This window comes from Salmo salar, chromosome 07 (assembly GCF_965601325.2).
Source record: "Salmo salar chromosome 07, fSalSal1, whole genome shotgun sequence".
NCBI classification, from domain to species: domain Eukaryota; kingdom Metazoa; phylum Chordata; class Actinopteri; order Salmoniformes; family Salmonidae; genus Salmo; species Salmo salar.
Genome location: NC_138297.1, coordinates 55,573,788 through 55,591,724, shown reverse-complemented (window position 1 = coordinate 55,591,724; position 17,937 = coordinate 55,573,788). Strand labels below are relative to the sequence as shown.

General features: G+C 41.6%; 1 protein-coding gene across 2 annotated transcripts in view; it reads left to right on the top strand.

Annotated features, from left to right (window-relative positions):
* Positions 1–17,937, top strand: part of LOC106609566 (apoptotic protease-activating factor 1) — a 71,122-nt gene that overhangs the window by 39,868 nt on the left and 13,317 nt on the right. For both annotated transcript variants that reach the window (XM_014208511.3, XM_014208509.3), the window contains exons 23-26: positions 1,462–1,593; positions 1,755–1,880; positions 6,245–6,370; positions 8,132–8,278. In XM_014208511.3, coding sequence (XP_014063986.1) covers positions 1,462–1,593; positions 1,755–1,880; positions 6,245–6,370; positions 8,132–8,278 — 531 coding nt within the window. The remainder of the gene's footprint in view (positions 1–1,461; positions 1,594–1,754; positions 1,881–6,244; positions 6,371–8,131; positions 8,279–17,937) is intronic.

The window sequence follows — 17,937 nt, the reverse complement described above, 5'->3', positions numbered from 1 at the left end:
TTACTGCCCATGGACCATCTCCTGTTTAGTCCCTTACTGCCCATGGACCATCTCCTGTTTAGTCCCATGGACCATCTCCTGTTTAGTCCCTTACTGCCCATGGGCCATCTCCTGTTTAGTCCCTTACTGTCCATGGACCATCTCCTGTTTAGTCCCTTACTGTCCATGGACCATCTCCTGTTTAGTCCCTTACTGCCCATGGACCATCTCCTGTTTAGTCCTTTACTGCCCATGGACCATCTCCTGTTTAGTCCCTTACTGCCCATGGACCATCTCCTGTTTAGTCCCTTACTGCCCATGGACCATCTCCTGTTTAGTCCCTTACTGCCCATGGACCATCTCCTGTTTAGTCCCTTACTGTCCATGGACCATCTCCTGTTTAGTCCCTTACTGCCCATGGACCATCTCCTGTTTAGTCCTTTACTGTCCATGGACCATCTCCTGTTTAGTCCTTTACTGCCCATGGACCATCTCCTGTTTAGTCCCTTACTGCCCATGGACCATCTCCTGTTTAGTCCTTTACTGCCCATGGACCATCTCCTGTTTAGTCCCTTACTGTCCATGGACCATCTCCTGTTTAGTCCTTTACTGCCCATGGACCATCTCCTGTTTAGTCCCTTACTGTCCATGGGCCATCTCCTGTTTAGTCCCTTACTGTCCATGGACCATCTCATGTTTAGTCCCTTACTGTCCATGGACCATCTCCTGTTTAGTCCCTTACTGCCCATGGACCATCTCCTGTTTAGTCCCTTACTGCCCATGGACCATCTCCTGTTTAGTCCTTTACTGCCCATGGACCATCTCATGTTTAGTCCCTTACTGCCCATGGACCATCTCCTGTTTAGTCCCTTACTGCCCATGGACCATCTCCTGTTTAGTCCCTTAAAGTCCATGGACCATCTCCTGTTTAGTCCCTTACTGTCCATGGACCATCTCCTGTTTAGTCCCTTAAAGTCCATGGACCATCTCCTGTTTAGTCCCTTACTGTCCATGGACCATCTCCTGTTTAGTCCTTTACTGCCCATGGACCATCTCCTGTTTTACTGTCCATGGAATATCTCCTGTTTATATGAATAATGTTTGAGTAGCTTTGCTAAAAAGGGAATATTTGGTGGATAGATTCACTTTGAGGAAATGTTGACCTACAGGGAATGTGAATAGCTCTATACAGTAAACATAGCTGTTACACTGACCACTGACTTCTGGAGTGGTGAGAGTTTGATGTGTCAATCATTGTCTGAGATATTTGCATAGAGGCCAATATTCTGCTCAGTGCCCAGTCCCTCCTAGCAGCTAAATACTCCCATTCTGGGCACAGATCCAGGATCAACTTACCCTCCATAACTGTGGTTGTGCTAAATCCCTGGTTGAGGTGCAACTTTTACCCACTCCAGTACCAGAAGGTGATCTCTCTCTTGCTCTCTCTCTTGCTTTCTCTCGCTGTCTCTCTCCCCCCTGTAGGTGTGGAGGTGGAGGACAGGTGAGTGTGTGGTTCTGGAGGGCCACAAGGAGCAGGTCAGATGCTTCTCTCTGCTCACCACCTCACCCTCAGAGACACATCTCCTCAGCTGGTCCTTCGACGGCACCATCAAGGTAATACAAGCACACGTATGGAGTACCAGACGGACAGTAAGACTTAAACACACCTGTTAAAAGCAACACGTTACGATCAGCGTGCACTTACATGAACTAAAGGATATTTACTAGAGGGAGGTGACACAGAAAGCGTCTCCCCCTCTCGCTCCCTCCCCCAGGTGTGGGACATGTCTAGTGGTGAACGGCTGCAGGACCTAGTGTGTCACCAGGGGGCGGTGCTAGCCTGTGACGTGTCGCCTGACGGACAGCTCTTTGCCACCACCTCCGCTGACAAGACTGCTAAGGTAACACACACACGTGTCATCAGTATGCGACAGAACCTAGCCTAAATCCTTAGATCAGTGTGAGACAGACATGTTGTCTATATCACGATCCCTTCAGAACCGTGTGTATAGTGTACATTATTATGCGGTCAACTAAAGGTCATTGGTAGCTTGAGGTGGACATGAAACAGATGGTTACTGCGGTCGCTAACTTAGCCAGCGGTCAAGCCGCCCACTCGCCTCCCTGTCCCTCCAGCGGTCAAGCCGCCCACTCGCCTCCTTGTCCCTCCAGCGGTCAAGCCGCCCACAAATTGGTGAAGTAAAATGGAAAAAATTACTTCTTTAAAATTTTACAAAAAAAAACAGAAAAGTGGTGCGTGCATATGTATTCACCCCCTTTGCTATGAAGCCCTTAAATAAGATCTGGTGCAACCAATTACCTTCAGAAGTCACATAATTAGTTAGATTGCACACAGGTGGACTTTATTTAAGTGTCACATGACCTCTATCTATATACATCACACACACACACACACACACACACCTGTTCTGAAAGGCCCCAGAGTCTGCAACACCACTAAGCAAGGGGCACCACCAAGCAAGCGGCACTATGAAGACCAAGGAGCTCTCCAAACAGGTAGGGACAAAGTTGTGGAGAAGTACAGGTCAGGGTTGGGTTATAAAAAATATCTGAAACTTTGAACGTCCCACGGAGCACCATTAAATCCATTATAATGTTTTTGTTGAAAGAATATGGCACCACATCAAACCTGCCAAGAGCGGGCCACCCACCAAAACTCACGGACCAGGCAAGGAGGGCATTAATCAGAGAGGCAACAAAGAGACCAAAGATAACCCTGAAGGAGCTGTAAAGCTCCACAGCGGAGATTGGAGTATTTGTCCATAGGATCACTTTAAGCCGTGCACTCCACAGAGCTGGGCTTTAAGGAAGAGTGGCCAGAAAAAAATAAGCAAACATGATGGTGTTCGCCAAAAGGCATGTGGGAGACTCCCCAAACATATGGAAGAAGGTACTCTGGTCAGATGAGACTAAAATTGAGCTTTTTGGCCAACAAGGAAAATGCTATGTCTGGCGCAAACCCAACACCTCCCATCACCCCAAGAACACAATCCCCACAGTTAAGCATGGTGGTGGCAGCATCATGCTGTGGGGATGTTTTTCATCGGCAAGGACTGGGAAACTGGTCAGAATTGAAGGAATGGGGAGGTGAATAATTATGCACGCTCAAGTTTTCAGTTTTTTTTGGTCTTATTTCTTGTTTGTTTCACAATAAATAATATTTTGCATCTTCAAAGTGGTAGGCATGTTGTGTAAATCAAATGATACAACCCCCCCCAAAAAAATCTATTTTAATTCCAGGGTGTAAAGCAACAAAATAGGAAAAATGCCAAGGGGGTGAATACTTTCGTAAGCCACTGTATGCACACATACACCCACTGTCTTTTTCTGTCTGCTATCATAGGTCAAAGCCGAACCCTGAGTCTGATTGTCTTTGTCTGATAGAATGAAAGACAGAAGGTTTTTGTTCCACTCGTCTCTCTTCTGTTCCCTTCTCTCTCCCTTCCTCCTTCTGTCTATTGACCTTCAGATGACTTCGAGACGTTGTGCCAAATAACTTTTTAATCATCTACCATGGGATGTTCTCTCCATCAAGCATGAAAGAGAAAGGGAGAGACTATTTACTAAGAACATTGTGTTCTTGTAATAAACAGAGTATTCTTTATTATGTTAGGTTCTAAATAAACAGTTTATGTAGAAACTAACAGACAACTAGGAAAAGCTCAAACTAAGTTTATTCACCAAATGGGTCAGATAGCTGAACATGTTCCCACCAGCACAAGTGTATATATACACCCCACTTTAGGTGGTCTCCTCCCTTTCTCTATACATTACATATTTAATGGTAGGCAGGAAGGTAAGTGATGTGGGTAATAAACTGTTCCTTCTCCCTTAATGTGACCTGACCTGACCTCGGCCCCGATTCCTCACTAATCCACAGCTTTCCACCCTTATCAGTGACCACAACCATGTGATTGCCTTTCCCTTACTCAGTAACAGTCCAAGCCCCTGGCTCATATCCAACCTTAATTGACCCCACCATATACAGTACATTCCTCCTACAGATAACCATTCACTTCTGGTGTAGCAACTATTTCAAATTACAACCCAACAACTGAAACCAGACTGTGGCCCTTCTCCTTCCCATAGGATACCATGACGTCCAACAATAACACGTTCTAACAGAACGGAAACGTTCTGCATTCCCCGCTCTCCCTCAGTACCATGAACAAGGATATTTCAAGTATAGAAGTCAGAACCCAACAATTAGATGTACTTTACATACTGATGGGATTAAATTAAAATTGGTTTACACTACCTTGTATTTTACCAATAAAATGGGCGGATGGTGAAGTAGACCTACTTCATATTCACATCTCAAAAAATATAAATGAAATTACCACAATTCATTTCAATACAAAGTTAGCAAGAATAGATAGGATTCTGCAACCTTGGAGAGGTAAATACTTGTCTATTTATGGAAAAATCACATTGATTAACACTTTGGTCCTATCACAGTTTACTTACTAATGGCACTGCCTACTCCAAACGACTCGTTTTTTAAATCATATGAGCAAAAAATATTTCATTTTATTTGGAATGCTAAGCCAGACAATTTAAATGTGCCTATTTATATAATAAATATGAGTTTGGGGGGCTAAAATTATTACATATTTAAACCTCTCACTAAAAGCTTCACTCATGCATAAGTTATACTTAAACCCAAAATGGTTATCCAGTAGATTATTAAGAAAGGCTCATCCTTTGTTCAAAAATAGGGTTTTTGTCTTCATACAGATTACAACTTCTCATTTCCGACTAATTGAAAATGAAATTTTGTTTAAAGTATCGCCCTTTCTTAAACAAGCCATACAAAGCTGGTTACAATTTCAGTTTTATCCTCCAGAAAAGATAAAACAAATGTTATGGTTAAACTCAAATATACTGATTAATTTAAAAAAAACCATTCTTTATGGATTATTTTTTTTAATGGTATTATATTTATGAATGATATGACTAGAAATTGAGGAGTTATGTCACATATGCAGCTATTGAAAATATATGGGAATATCTGCTCAATCCTAATTTACAACCAACTGATTGCAGCACTACCACAATGGAAGAGACAAGTGGAAAAGGGAGAAGGTAGGGAGCTTGTTTGCCTGCCATATATTAAAGATACAAATTGGCTGAAAAGGAATTGGCGTAAATAGAAAAATATACCAGTTTTCATTTGAGGACAAAAATGTTGACAGCTGCGCCATACAGGTTGCAAAATAAATGGGAAGAGATTTTTGATGTACCGATTCCAAGGCACATGGTTTATGAACTGGTACAAAAAACAACACTTGATTCAACACTTCGTTTTTCAATTTAAATTATTATATAAATTCTTGCCACCGACAGAATGCTATATATATGGGGAATACAACAATCTCAGCTCTGTAGATTTTGCTGCGAAGAGACAGAATCACTAGATTGTTTGTTTATTCTGGTATTTCACCTATGTAGCTTGTTTCTGGTCACAGGTTCAGGAATGGTTAAAAAAATCACAACATTAACCTTGCAAATAGCAGTGTTGGGCAATTTGGATAGCCATAGTCAGTCATTAAATAATATAATAATACTAGTAGGAAAAGTTTTCATCTTTAGCTCACAATCTGTGGATACTTTACGATTTAGAAAGGTTAAAAAATGATGTAAAACATCACAGTACAATTGAAAAATATCTGGTAGATAGACCACCCTCGTTTGGTTTCTATGGTGATAGGTGGGATGGGCTGAGAGTGGCTGAGGGGTGGGATTGGTAATAATACGTTGTTTGGTAATGTATTATTGTTATGTGACTGCTTTATATAAAAGTACCATGTATGTAAAATGTATGTATATGTAGCAGAAAAGCTGTAAAAAAAAAAATATATATATATATTTGTCCTCCGAAGAGGGGTGGTGGTGGTGGATGGGTTATTGAAATGTAAAAATAGCATTATGGTATGGGCAGTATCATCTATCAAAGAAGCAGCCGGAAGGCTTTAATTGATGCCAGGCTTCATTATCAGTGAGCGCTTGTTCCGTTCTTTAAGTTGAGTGGTCTACCGAACTAGCAGCATAGAGAAACAATAGACAGTTAGGCCTTCAGGGAAAAAGGAAATTATTCAATTGAATTAACCAAGGCACTCTGCATATAGAAGTGGCCTAACCAAAATTGCTATGGCATGTTCAAAAGAACATATTTGAAAATGTTTTATTTTTGACCAAATTTTGTAACCTCTGACTTCCTGTTTCTCCTCTCATTGGCCCTCAGGTGTGGACCAGTGCATCGTGGGAGTGCGTGCGCCTGTTGAATGGCCACCAGGACTGTGTCCGCAGCTGCAAATTCTCTTGGGACGGCCGTCGCCTAGCAACCGGCGACGACAACGGAGAGATACGGGTGGGTAGGGATAGAGGGATGGAAGGGGGGGTGAGTGAGTAAAGGGGAGGGAGGAAGGAATGAAGGAGTGAGTGAAGGAGCATTAGGAGGAAGGAAGTTGAGGGTTAGGGAGTGGTAAGTGAAGGAGTGAGCACATGAGTGAAGGAAGGAGTGAGTGAAGGAGCATTAGGAGGAGGGAAGTTGAGGGTTAGGGAGGGGTAAGTGAAGGAGTGAGCACATGAGTGAAGGAAGGAGTGAGTGAAGGAGCATTAGGAGGAGGGAAGTTGAGGGTTAGGGAGGGGTAAGTGAAGGAGTGAGCACATGAGTGAAGGAAGGAGTGAGTGAAGGAGCATTAGGAGGAGGGAAGTTGAGGGTTAGGGAGGGGTAAGTGAAGGAGTGAGCACATGAGTGAAGGAAGGAGTGAGTGAAGGAGCATTAGGAGGAGGGAAGTTGAGGGTTAGGGAGGGGTAAGTGAAGGAGTGAGCACATGAGTGAAGGAAGGAGTGAGTGAAGGAGCATTAGGAGGAGGGAAGTTGAGGGTTAGGGAGGGGTAAGTGAAGGAGTGAGCACATGAGTGAAGGGAGGAGCAATAGAAAAATAGAGCGAAGTGCTGCACCTCTAAAGCGACGGAGAGGAGGATGTGGAACAGGTGTGCAGGTCAGCAGGGGGGAGGAAGAGGAAGGAAAGAAGGCAGAGGACGGGAGGAAGTAGAAGACAGTTAGTCAGATTGAATCCCTAAGGCTCTGGCATCTGCATAGATCCTAGAGAAAGAGAGAAGGAGAGATAGAGGGAGAAGGGATGATGAAAATGAAGGGAAAGTGGGGTAAGAGAAGAAAGGAGAGTGGACAAGAGGGGATGACGGAAAATAAGAACAATTAAAGAGAAGAACAGGGAGAGGGACAGAGTAGGGACTGGAGAAATGAGAGCGTGACAGAGGGACCTGTCTGTTCCTCTACAATCACATTGTTCCTCTACCAGCTGCTTCCCACAAACTATTCCTGACTGACTGTCTGACTCGTACATTTGGACTACACTCCAAAGTTTTCGAACCTGAAAAGTGATCTAATGTCGAGATGAGTCCACATCGCATGCCTCTTCCCAGGTTCGAAAACAACTGACACACTTATTTTGGAGTGAACTGTCACTTTAAAATCATGTCATGACATGTCAATCATGTCTAGTCAATCATCCAGGGTTGTGTTCATTAGGCACCAAACAGAAGGAAACTGACTTAAAGCACAAGATTGAATTACAGTACATAGAGTGGAATATATGCCCCTCTTGTTTCTATGGAAACACTTGAGTCATTCTCAGTGAATCATGCAAGGTGTTAAATATAGCATGTTCTGTGTCCTATATAGACAGGACAGTATGGCTCATGGTTGTTAGTTGCATAACTCCAGTATTAAAATGGAGGGTTGTTTTATGTCTCTGGTGCTTTATTCATCAGTGAAAGTAGTCATTGATTGAAAGGTAAAGTTGAAAAGCACAAGGACTGGATTATTGCACACCTAACTGTAGACTACTGTATGTCTATAAGGTTGGTAGTCACTAGATGGCCATGTTAGAAAGTACTAAAGTAGCCCGAACAGTACATGAGATATGTATTGTTGATTTAGTTTGTAGTTCTGGTTGAGGTTAGATATTTTATGGCCGTCTGGTCAAAAGCTTCCTAAGATACCAGGTTGATAATAAGTCCACAGCTGTCATACACCCCACCATTTATAACTACTAGGTCTCATTCAATTCTCTCATTTTTCATTCGTTTGTCTCGTGTCTCAGCTGTGGAACATGAAGGATGGTACTCTGCTAAAGATCTGTTCCAGTGACAACAAAGACGCCATGGACTCTCTGCACGGAGGCTGGGTGACCGACCTGCACTTCTCCCCAGACAACACTGTGCTGCTGTCTACAGGAGGATACATTAAGGTAGGAAACACACACACGGAGAGACACACACACTTTTACAGAGACACACACACACACAAACATGTAAAGACAAATAGATGCGCACGCACACACACTAATGGGAACAGAGGTTTAAAGCACTATCGACCAGAGCCCTTGTCCCCTGGGGATTACATCATCACTGCCTGGTTAAAAAGCCAATCAGAGCCCGGCTGAGGCTGACCCCCAGGTGATCCCTCCTTATGTAAAAGTGGAGGTAATCAGAGAGGAGTAACAGACACACACTCCGCAATCCAATCAAGTTGGGAGGAGGATGAGATATGAAATCTCACTCACACTCTCACTGTGACTACTGCTTTGGGAGTACTATAAACCTACTGTGGTGTAAGAAAGCTTGGGGGCATTACATTTAGCATACGTGGGGGGGCGTGGGTGGGCGGGCGGGCGTGTGAGTGGAGAGAGAGGGAGTTTCTTGCCTGAGTGATTTCAGGAAAATTCAACAGCAGCATTCCTTATCTCACTTGTCTCTTCCGCTCCGAATTCCAAAAGCCTCTAGTAAATGTATCAAGCATATTAAACCAGTGATTTTAATGTACATTGGATCAATGTGATGGATGTTTTTCTTCTAATGTCTCTCAACACATCAACTCTCATGCTTGGCTCTTTATGTGATGTTCAAGTGTCTGTTTGAATCAAACTGGTTGCCACGTCTCCAAGAAACACAAAATAAATCGACTGCATGTTCATTTCAAACTTCCTTCTCTCGCAGTTTGCTAGCCTTTTTTTTTTCTCTTCATTGGGAAGATTCTAGTTTCTATTAATTAGAGCCCCAGGTCATTAAGCCCATTGTGATCAGTCAGTATGTTGTGCATAGTGTTAATGAGTCAACTCCATGGATACTGATGGAGAACTTAACTACCAATTCCATCATTACCTCCTGATGACACTCGCTCTCATCCAGAGTGGTAGAAGGACAGAATACATTTACCTCTTCATCACTCGCTCTCATCCAGAGTGGTAGAAGGACAGAATACCTCTTCATCACTCTATCACTTCCTCTTTCCACACTTCCCTTCTTTCTTTCTCCTGAGGTGCCTTGACTTGATGGATCTGAGCATGTGTGGATGTAACGAGCAGTGATTGATTATTATGCCTGTCTGCGCTGAAGAGGCGAATCCCTTGTAATGAGCGTTGATTGATTTATCGTGGGTGAGAGGTGAGCTGTCAGTCATAATAATTGCCGTGGCAGCTGTGTATTCATAGTTAAACGATGGCTAATTTAGCCTGGGGAGACGTGGGGACAGAATAAATAAAATTGACTAATTGCATCTGTATGTATTAACAGTGGGCCTTATTCAATCCAACCTGTGTCCAGATTTCAGCTGGAAATTATTACAAAATATACAGCACTGGAACAAAATAAGAGACCACTGCAAAATGATCAGTTTCTTTGGTTTTACTATTTATAGATATGTGTTTGGGTAAAATGAAATTTTACCCAAATTTGAAAATGAAGTTTTGTTTTATTCTATAAATTAATGACAACATTTCTCCCAAATTCCAAATCAAAATAACAAAAAAGATGCAGTGTTGTCAAACCTCGAATAATGCAAAGAAAATATGTTCATATTCATTTTTAAACAACACAATACTAATGTTTTAACTTAGGAAGAGTTCAGAAATCAATGTTTTGTGGAATAACCCTGATTTTCCATCACAGCTTTCATGCGTCTTGGTATGCTCTCCACCAGTCTTTCACATTGATGTTGGTTGATTTTTATGCCACTCCTGGCGCAAAAATTCAAGCAGCTCGGCTTTGTTTGATGGCTTGTGACCATCCATCTTCCTCTTGATCACATTCCAGAGGTTTTCAATGGGGTTCAGGTCTGGAGATTGGGCTGGACATGACAGGGTCTTGATCTGGTGGTCCTCCATCCACATCTTGATTGACCTGGCTGTGTGGCATGGAGCATTGTCCTGCTGGAAAAACCAATCCTCAGAGTTGGGGAACATTGTCAGAGCAGAAGGAAGCAAGTTTTCTTCCAGGACAACCTTGTACGTGGCCTGATTCATGCGTCCTTCACAAAGACAAATTTCACAGTGGGTGTGAGACCTGGAGAGGCCTACAAGCCACAGTGTCTCACACCCACTGTGACATTTGTCTTTGAAGGACGCATGAATCAGGCCACGTACAAGGTTGTCCTGGAAGAAAACTTGCTTCCTTCTGCTCTGACAATTTGGGGTTTTGATTGATTTAAGGCCTAGTTTGTACTGTAGCTTTGTCTGCATGAAGAAGACCATGTCTTTCCAAATGTTGATTTTGTATCACGCTGTATGAAGACTAACTTCAGCCAACAGTGAGAAGAACTTATCATTACAGACATGTGTGTTCAGTAGAAGTGGTGCTGATGGGATCAGTAGTGCTGTGATGTTGATTCATTAAAGCTAGTCTCCCTGATGTCTGTCAACCCCTATCTGTCTCCTCCTTATGGCTTCCTGGAGTAACCTCCCACCACAACACTCACACTATCTCTGTCTTGCTATATTTAAAGGAGATTCTCTCTATTCTCCCCTCTCTCCATCTCTGGTCCCTTTCCATGGCCTCCTCTCTCATTATTGACCTATTTTTCTCTCTCTCTCTGTCTCTGTCTATCTCTGTCTGCTCCATACGACAGGTATTATCAGGTAGTGTAATTAAAAGCAGCATGGTGTGTGACCCTCTGGGAGCTGTTCCAATGCTTCCTTCCAATGCCTCTGAGACACCAGGATAGGACATCACATGTAGTAGTGTGTGTGTCAGGGAGTGATAAGGTGTTTTGGGGCAGCTCTCTGAGTGAGGGCGTAATATCACACTGACCCCCATCACTCCTCTGTTCTCTGCCCGGTAATACCTCACACAGCCTGTCTTACACCTGGGAGACAGCCCCCGACGCACAGCTATACATCACATAGTCTGGCACACACCACGCACATGGAGACAGACACACATGCAGACACGCGCAGACACAGGTATGCACATAGGTACACTCAGAGAATCAGCGGGACCTCACAGATTCAGCATGAGTTGCTGTGAGACAATCTGTCATAGTGCCATGATCCAAGTAGAGGTGGGATGTGTGAAGAGGCTCATCCTGACACACACACACACACACACACACACACACACACAACAGGAGACCCTGAGTAATTCACACAGAGCGCTCATACTTACAGAAGCTTCATATCTTCCTCCTCTCCCCTACACCTCCACTGTTGCTAAGTCAACACTAGTCCTTAGGATTGAGGAGACACAGTATACATCCCAAATGGCACCCTATTCCCCTATTTAGTGCACTACTTTTGATCAGGGCTCTACTCGCTCTGGTCAACAGTAGTGCACTGTATAGGGGAAAGTGCACCATTTGGTATGCAACCACAGACCAATATACAGTACCAGTCAAAAGTTAGAACACACCTACTCATTCCGGAGTTTTTCTTTATTTTGACTATTTTCTACTTTGTAGAATAATAGTGAAGACGTCAAAACAATTACATAACACATATGGAATCATGTTGTAAGTGTTAAACAAATAAAAATATATTTTATAACCACCCTTTGCCTTGATTGACAGCTTTGCACACTCTTGGAATTCTCTCAACCAGCTTCACCTGGAATGGTTTCCAACAGTCTTGAAGGAGTTCCCACATATGCTGAGCACTTGCTGGCTGCTTTTCCTTCACTCTGCTTGTCCAACTCATCCCAAACCATCTCATTTGGGTTGTGGTCAGGTGATTGTAGAGGCCAGGTCATCTGATGCAACACTCCATCACTATCCAAGAATCACTCTCCTTCTTGGTCAAATAGCCCTTACATAGCCTGGAGGTGTGTTGGGTTATTGTCCTGTTGAAAAACAAATTATAGTTCCACTAAGCACAAACCAGATGGGATGGTGTATCGCTGCAGAATGCTGTGGTAGCCATGCTGGTTAAGTGTGCCTTGAATTCTAAATGAATCACTGACAGTGTCACCAGCAAAGCACCATCACACCACCTCCTCCATGCTTCACGGTGGGAACCACACATAAGGAGATCATCCGTTAACCTACTCTGCGTCTCACAAAGACACGGCGATTGGAACCAGAAATCGCAAATTTAGACTCATCAGACTGAAGGACAGATTTCCACCGCTCTTAAAGTAAACATGGACTGTCTTTTCTCTTTGCTTATTTGAGCTGTTCTTGCCATTATATGGACTTGGTCTTTTACCAAATACAGTTGAAGTCGGAAGTTTACATTACACTTATGTTGGAGTCATTAAAACTAGTTTTTCAACCACTCCACACATTTCTTGTTAACAAACTATACTTTTGGCAAGTCGGTTAGGACATCTACTTTGTGCATGACACAAGTAATTTTTCCAACAATTGTTTACAGACAGATTATTTCACTTATAATTCACTGTATCACAATTCCAGTGGGGTCAGAAGTTTACATACACTAAGTTGACTGTGCCTTTAAACAGCTTGGAAAATTATAGAAAATGATGTAATGGCTTTAGAAGCTTCTGATAGGCTAATTGACATAATTTGAGTCAATTGGAGGTGTACCTGTGGATGTTTTTCAAGGCCTACCTTCAAACTCAGTGCCTCTTTGCTTGACATCATTGGAAAATCAAAAGAAATCAGCCAAGACCTCAGATAAAAAATTGTAGACCTCCACAAGTCTGGTTCATCCTTGGGAGTAATTTACAAAACGCCTGAAGGTACCACGTTCATCTGTACAAAGAATAGTACGCAAGTATAAACACCATGGGACCACGCAGCCGTCATACCACTCAGGAAGGAGACACTTTCTGTCTCCTAGAGAACATACTTTGGTGCGAAAAGTGCAAATCAATCCCAGAACAACAGCAAAGGACCTTGTGAAGATGCTGGAGGAAACAGTTACAAAAGTATCTATATCCACAGTAAAACGAGACCTATATCGACATAACCTGAAAGGCCGTTCGGCAAGAAGCCACTGCTCCAAAACTGCCATTTAAAAAAGCTAGACTACGGTTTGCAACTGCACATGGGGACAAAGATCGTACTTTTTGGAGGAATGTCCTCTGGTCTGATGAAACAAAAATAGAACTGTTTGGCCATACTGACCATAGTTATGTTTGGAAGAAAAAGGGGGAGGCTTGCAAGCCGAAGAACACCATCCCAACCGTGAAGCACGGGGGTGGCAGCATCATGTTGTGGGGGTACTTTGCGGCAGGAGGGACTGGTGCGCTTCACAAAATGGATGGCATCATGAGGGAGCTAAATTATGTGGATATATTGAAGCAACATCTCAAGACATCAGTCAGGAAGTTAAGGCTTGGTCGCAAATGGGTCTTCCAAATGGACAATGACCCCAAGCATACTTCCAAAGTTATGGCTTAAGGACACCAAAGTCAAGGTATTGGAGTGGCCATCACAAAGCCCTGACCTCAATCCAATAGAAAATTTGTGGGCAGAACTGAAAAAGCGTGTGCGAGCAAGGAGGCCTACAAACCTGATTCAGTTACATCAGCTCTGTCAGGAGGAATGGGCCAAAATTCACCCAACTTATTGTGAGAAGCTTGTGGAAGGCTACCTAAAATGTTTGACCCAAGTTAAACAATTTAAAGGCAATGCTACCAAATACACTCAATTAGTATGTAAACTTCTGACCCACTTGGAATGTGATGAAAAAAAGAAAAGCTGAAATCATTCTCTCTACTATTATTCTGCCATTTCACATTCTTAAAATAAAGTGATCCTAAAACGGAATTTTTACAAGGATTAAATGTCAGGAATTGTGAAAAACTGAGTTTAAATGTGTATGGCTAAGGTGTATGTAAACTTCCGACTTCAACTGTTGGTCTTTCTTCTGTATACCTCCCCGACCCTGTCACAATACAACTGATTGGCTCAAACGCATTAAGAATGAAAGAAATTCCACAAGCTTTTAACAAGGCACACCTGTTAATTGAAATATATTCCAGGTGACTACCTCATGAAACTGGTTGAGAGGATGCCAAGAGTGTGCAAAGCTGTCATCAAGGCAAAGGGTGGCTACTTTGAAGAATCTCAAATATAAAATATATTTTGATTTGTTTAACACTTTTTTTTGGGCTACTACATGATTCCGTATGTGTTATTTCATAGTTTTGATTTCTTCATTTATTATTCTTCAATGTAGAAAGTAGTACAAATAAAGAAACTCTGGAATGAGTAGGTGTGTCCAAACATTTGACTGGTACTTTAGGTGCAATCACCTGTCTTGATAACCACACAGTATTTCATTTATCATTGTATTACTTTATGATGTTTTCCAATTCAATATTATACAGTACTATATGACTCAACAGTGCTCTATATTAGTACATTACGGTTCTATAAAAGACGAGGGATAGAATGTTGAGTTTTCTCAATATTCAAAAATACAGTGCTTTGCAAAAGTATTCAGACCCCTTGGATTTCTTCACATTTTATTGTGTTGCAAAGTGGGATTGAAATTGATTTTTTTTTTGCAATCTAAACAAAATACTCTTTCAAAGTGGATTAATTTTTTCAATACTTTTTTAAAGATTAATAAAAAATACATTAAAATATATTAGCTGCATAAGTATTCAGCTTCCTGATTCCATACATGTTAGAAACACCTATGTCAGCAGAACAGAACATGTATGTGGGTATACACTGTATGTTCTGTTCTCTCAATATACCCACATACACTCAGTGTACAAAACATTAGGAGCGCCTCTAGAACAGCTTCATTTCGTCAGGGCATGGACTCTAAGTGTCAAGCGTTCCACAGGGATGCTGGCCCATGTTGACTCCAATGCTTCCCACAGTTGTGTCAAGTTGGCTGGAGGTCATTTGGGTGGTGGACCATTCTTGATAAAACTGTGATAAACCAGTGCGCCTGGCACCTACTACCATACCCCGATCAAAGCCACTTAAATCTTTTGTCTTGCCCATTCACCATCTGAATGGCACACACAATATATGTCTCAAGGCTTAAAAATCCTACTTGAACCTGTCTCCTACCCTTCATCTACACTGATTTTGAAGTGGATTTAACAAGTGACATCAATAAGGGATCATAGCTTTCACCTGGATTCACCTGGTCAGTCTACATCATGGAAAGACCAGGTTTTTGTAATGTGTTGTACACTCTGTACGTGTTTTTTCTCTCAACAGACCCACATATAGTGTGCCTTCACAAAGTATTCACACCCCTTGACTTTTTCCACATTTTTCACACCCCTTGACTTTTTCCACATGTTCCAGCCTGAATACAAAATAGATTAAATGTAGATGTTTTTGTCAGTGGCCTACACACAATACTCCATAATGTCATAGTGGAATTTAGTTATTTTAAATTTTTACAGATTTATTTCAAATGAACTGCTGAAATTGTGTGAGACAAAAGTATTCTACCTCTTTTGTTATGGCAAGCCTAAATAAGTTCAGGAGTAAAAATGTGCTTAACAAGTCACATAATAAGTTGCATGGACTCGCTCTGTGTGCAATAACAGTGTTTAACAATTTTTTTTTTTTTTTATTTTCAACCACAAAGACCAGGGAGATTTTTAAAGGGCACCTACTGGTAGATGGGTAAAAAGAACATAGCAGACATTGAATATCTCTTTCAGCTTGGTGAAGTGATTAATTATTAAAGGTCGACCGATTATGATTTTTCAACGCCGATAACGATTTATTGGAGGACCAAAAAAAGCCAATACCGATTAATCGGCCGAATGTTGTTTTTTTTAAAAATTTTTTTGTTTTTTTATTACATTATTTATTTATTTTTTTGTAATAATGACAATTCAAATAAGTGTTCATTCAGTATTGTTGTCATTATTACAAATAAAAAATACAATCTTTTTTTAATTACATTTTTTTTATTTTTATGTATTTGTAATAATGACAATTACAACAATACTGAATGAACACTTATTTTAACTTAATATAATACATCAATAAAATAGTTTAAGCCTCAAATAAATAATGAAACATGTTCAAATTGGTTTAAATAATGCAAAAACAAAGTGTTGGAGAAGAAAGTAAAAGTGCAATAGCTTTCTTACATGGCACCTAACGTTTAAGTTCCTTGCTCAGAACATGAGAACATATGAAAGCTGGTGGTTCCTTTTAACATGAGTCTTCAATATTCCCAGGTAAGAAGTTTTAGGTTGTAGTTATTATAGGACTATTTCTCTCTATACGATTTGTATTTCATATACCTTTGACTATTGGATGTTCGTATACTGTTACACTGGCAATACTTTAGTATTGCCAGTGTAACAGTATAGCTTCCGTCCCTCTCCACGCTCCTACCTGGGCTCGAACCAGGAACACATCGACAACAGCCACCCTCGAAGCAGCGTTACCCATGCAGAGCAAGGGAAACAACTACTCCAAGTCTCAGAGCGAGTGACGTTTGAAACGCTATTAGCGTGCACCCCGCTAACTAGCTAGCCATTTCACATCGGTTACACCAGCCTAATCTCGGGAGTTGATAGGCTTGAAGTCATAAACAGCGCAATGCTTGAAGCATTGCGAAGAGATGCTGGCAAACGCACTAAAGTGCTGTTTGAATGAATGCTTACGAGCCTGCTGGTGTCTACCATCGCTCAGTCAGACTGCTCTATCAAATCATAGACTTAATTATAACATAATAACACACACAAATATGAGTCTTTGGTCATTAAAATGGTAGAATCTGGAAACTATCATTTCGAAAACAAAACGTTTATTCTTTCAGTGAAATACGGAACCGTTCTGTATTTTATCTAACGGATGGCATCCCTAAGTCTAAATATTGCTGTTACATTGTTCAACCTTCAATGTTATGTCATAATTATGTACAATTCTGGCAAATTAATTACGGCCTTTGTTAGGAATAAATGGACTTCACACAGTTCGCAATGAGCCAGGCGGCCCAAACTGCTGCATATACCCTGACTGCTTGCACGGAACACAAGAGAAGTGACAATTTCCCTAGTTATAAGAAATTCATGTTAGCAGGCAATATTAACTAAATATGCAGATTTAAAAATATATACTTGTGTATTGATTTTAAAGAATGGCATTGATGTTTATGGTTAGGTACATTGGTGCAACGACATTGCTTTTTTCGCAAATGCGCTTGTTAAATCACCCGTTTGTCGAAGTAGGCTGTGATTCAATGAGAAATTAACAGGCACCGCGTCGATTATATGCAACGCAGGATATGCTAGATAAACGAGTAATATCATCAACCATGTGTAGTTAACTAGTGATTATGTTAAGATTGATTGTTTTTTTATACGATAAGTTTAATGCTAGCTAGCAACTTACCTTGGCTTCTTGCTGCCCTCGCGTAACAGGTAGTCAGCCTGCCACGCAGGCTCCTCGTGTATTGCAATGTAAAGCAGGTGGTTAGAGCGTTGGACTAGTAACCGGAAGGTTGCAAAAACGAACCCCCGAGCTGACAAGGTAAAAATCTGTCGTTCTGCCCCTGAACAAGGCAGTTAACCCACCGTTCTTAGGCCGTCATTGAAAATAATGTGTTCTTAAGTGACTTGCCTAGTTAAATAAAGGTGTTACATTTTTTGGGGGGCAAATCGGTCCAAAAATACCGATTTACCGATTGTTATGAAAACTTGAAATCGGCCCTAATTAATCGGCCATTCCGATTAATCA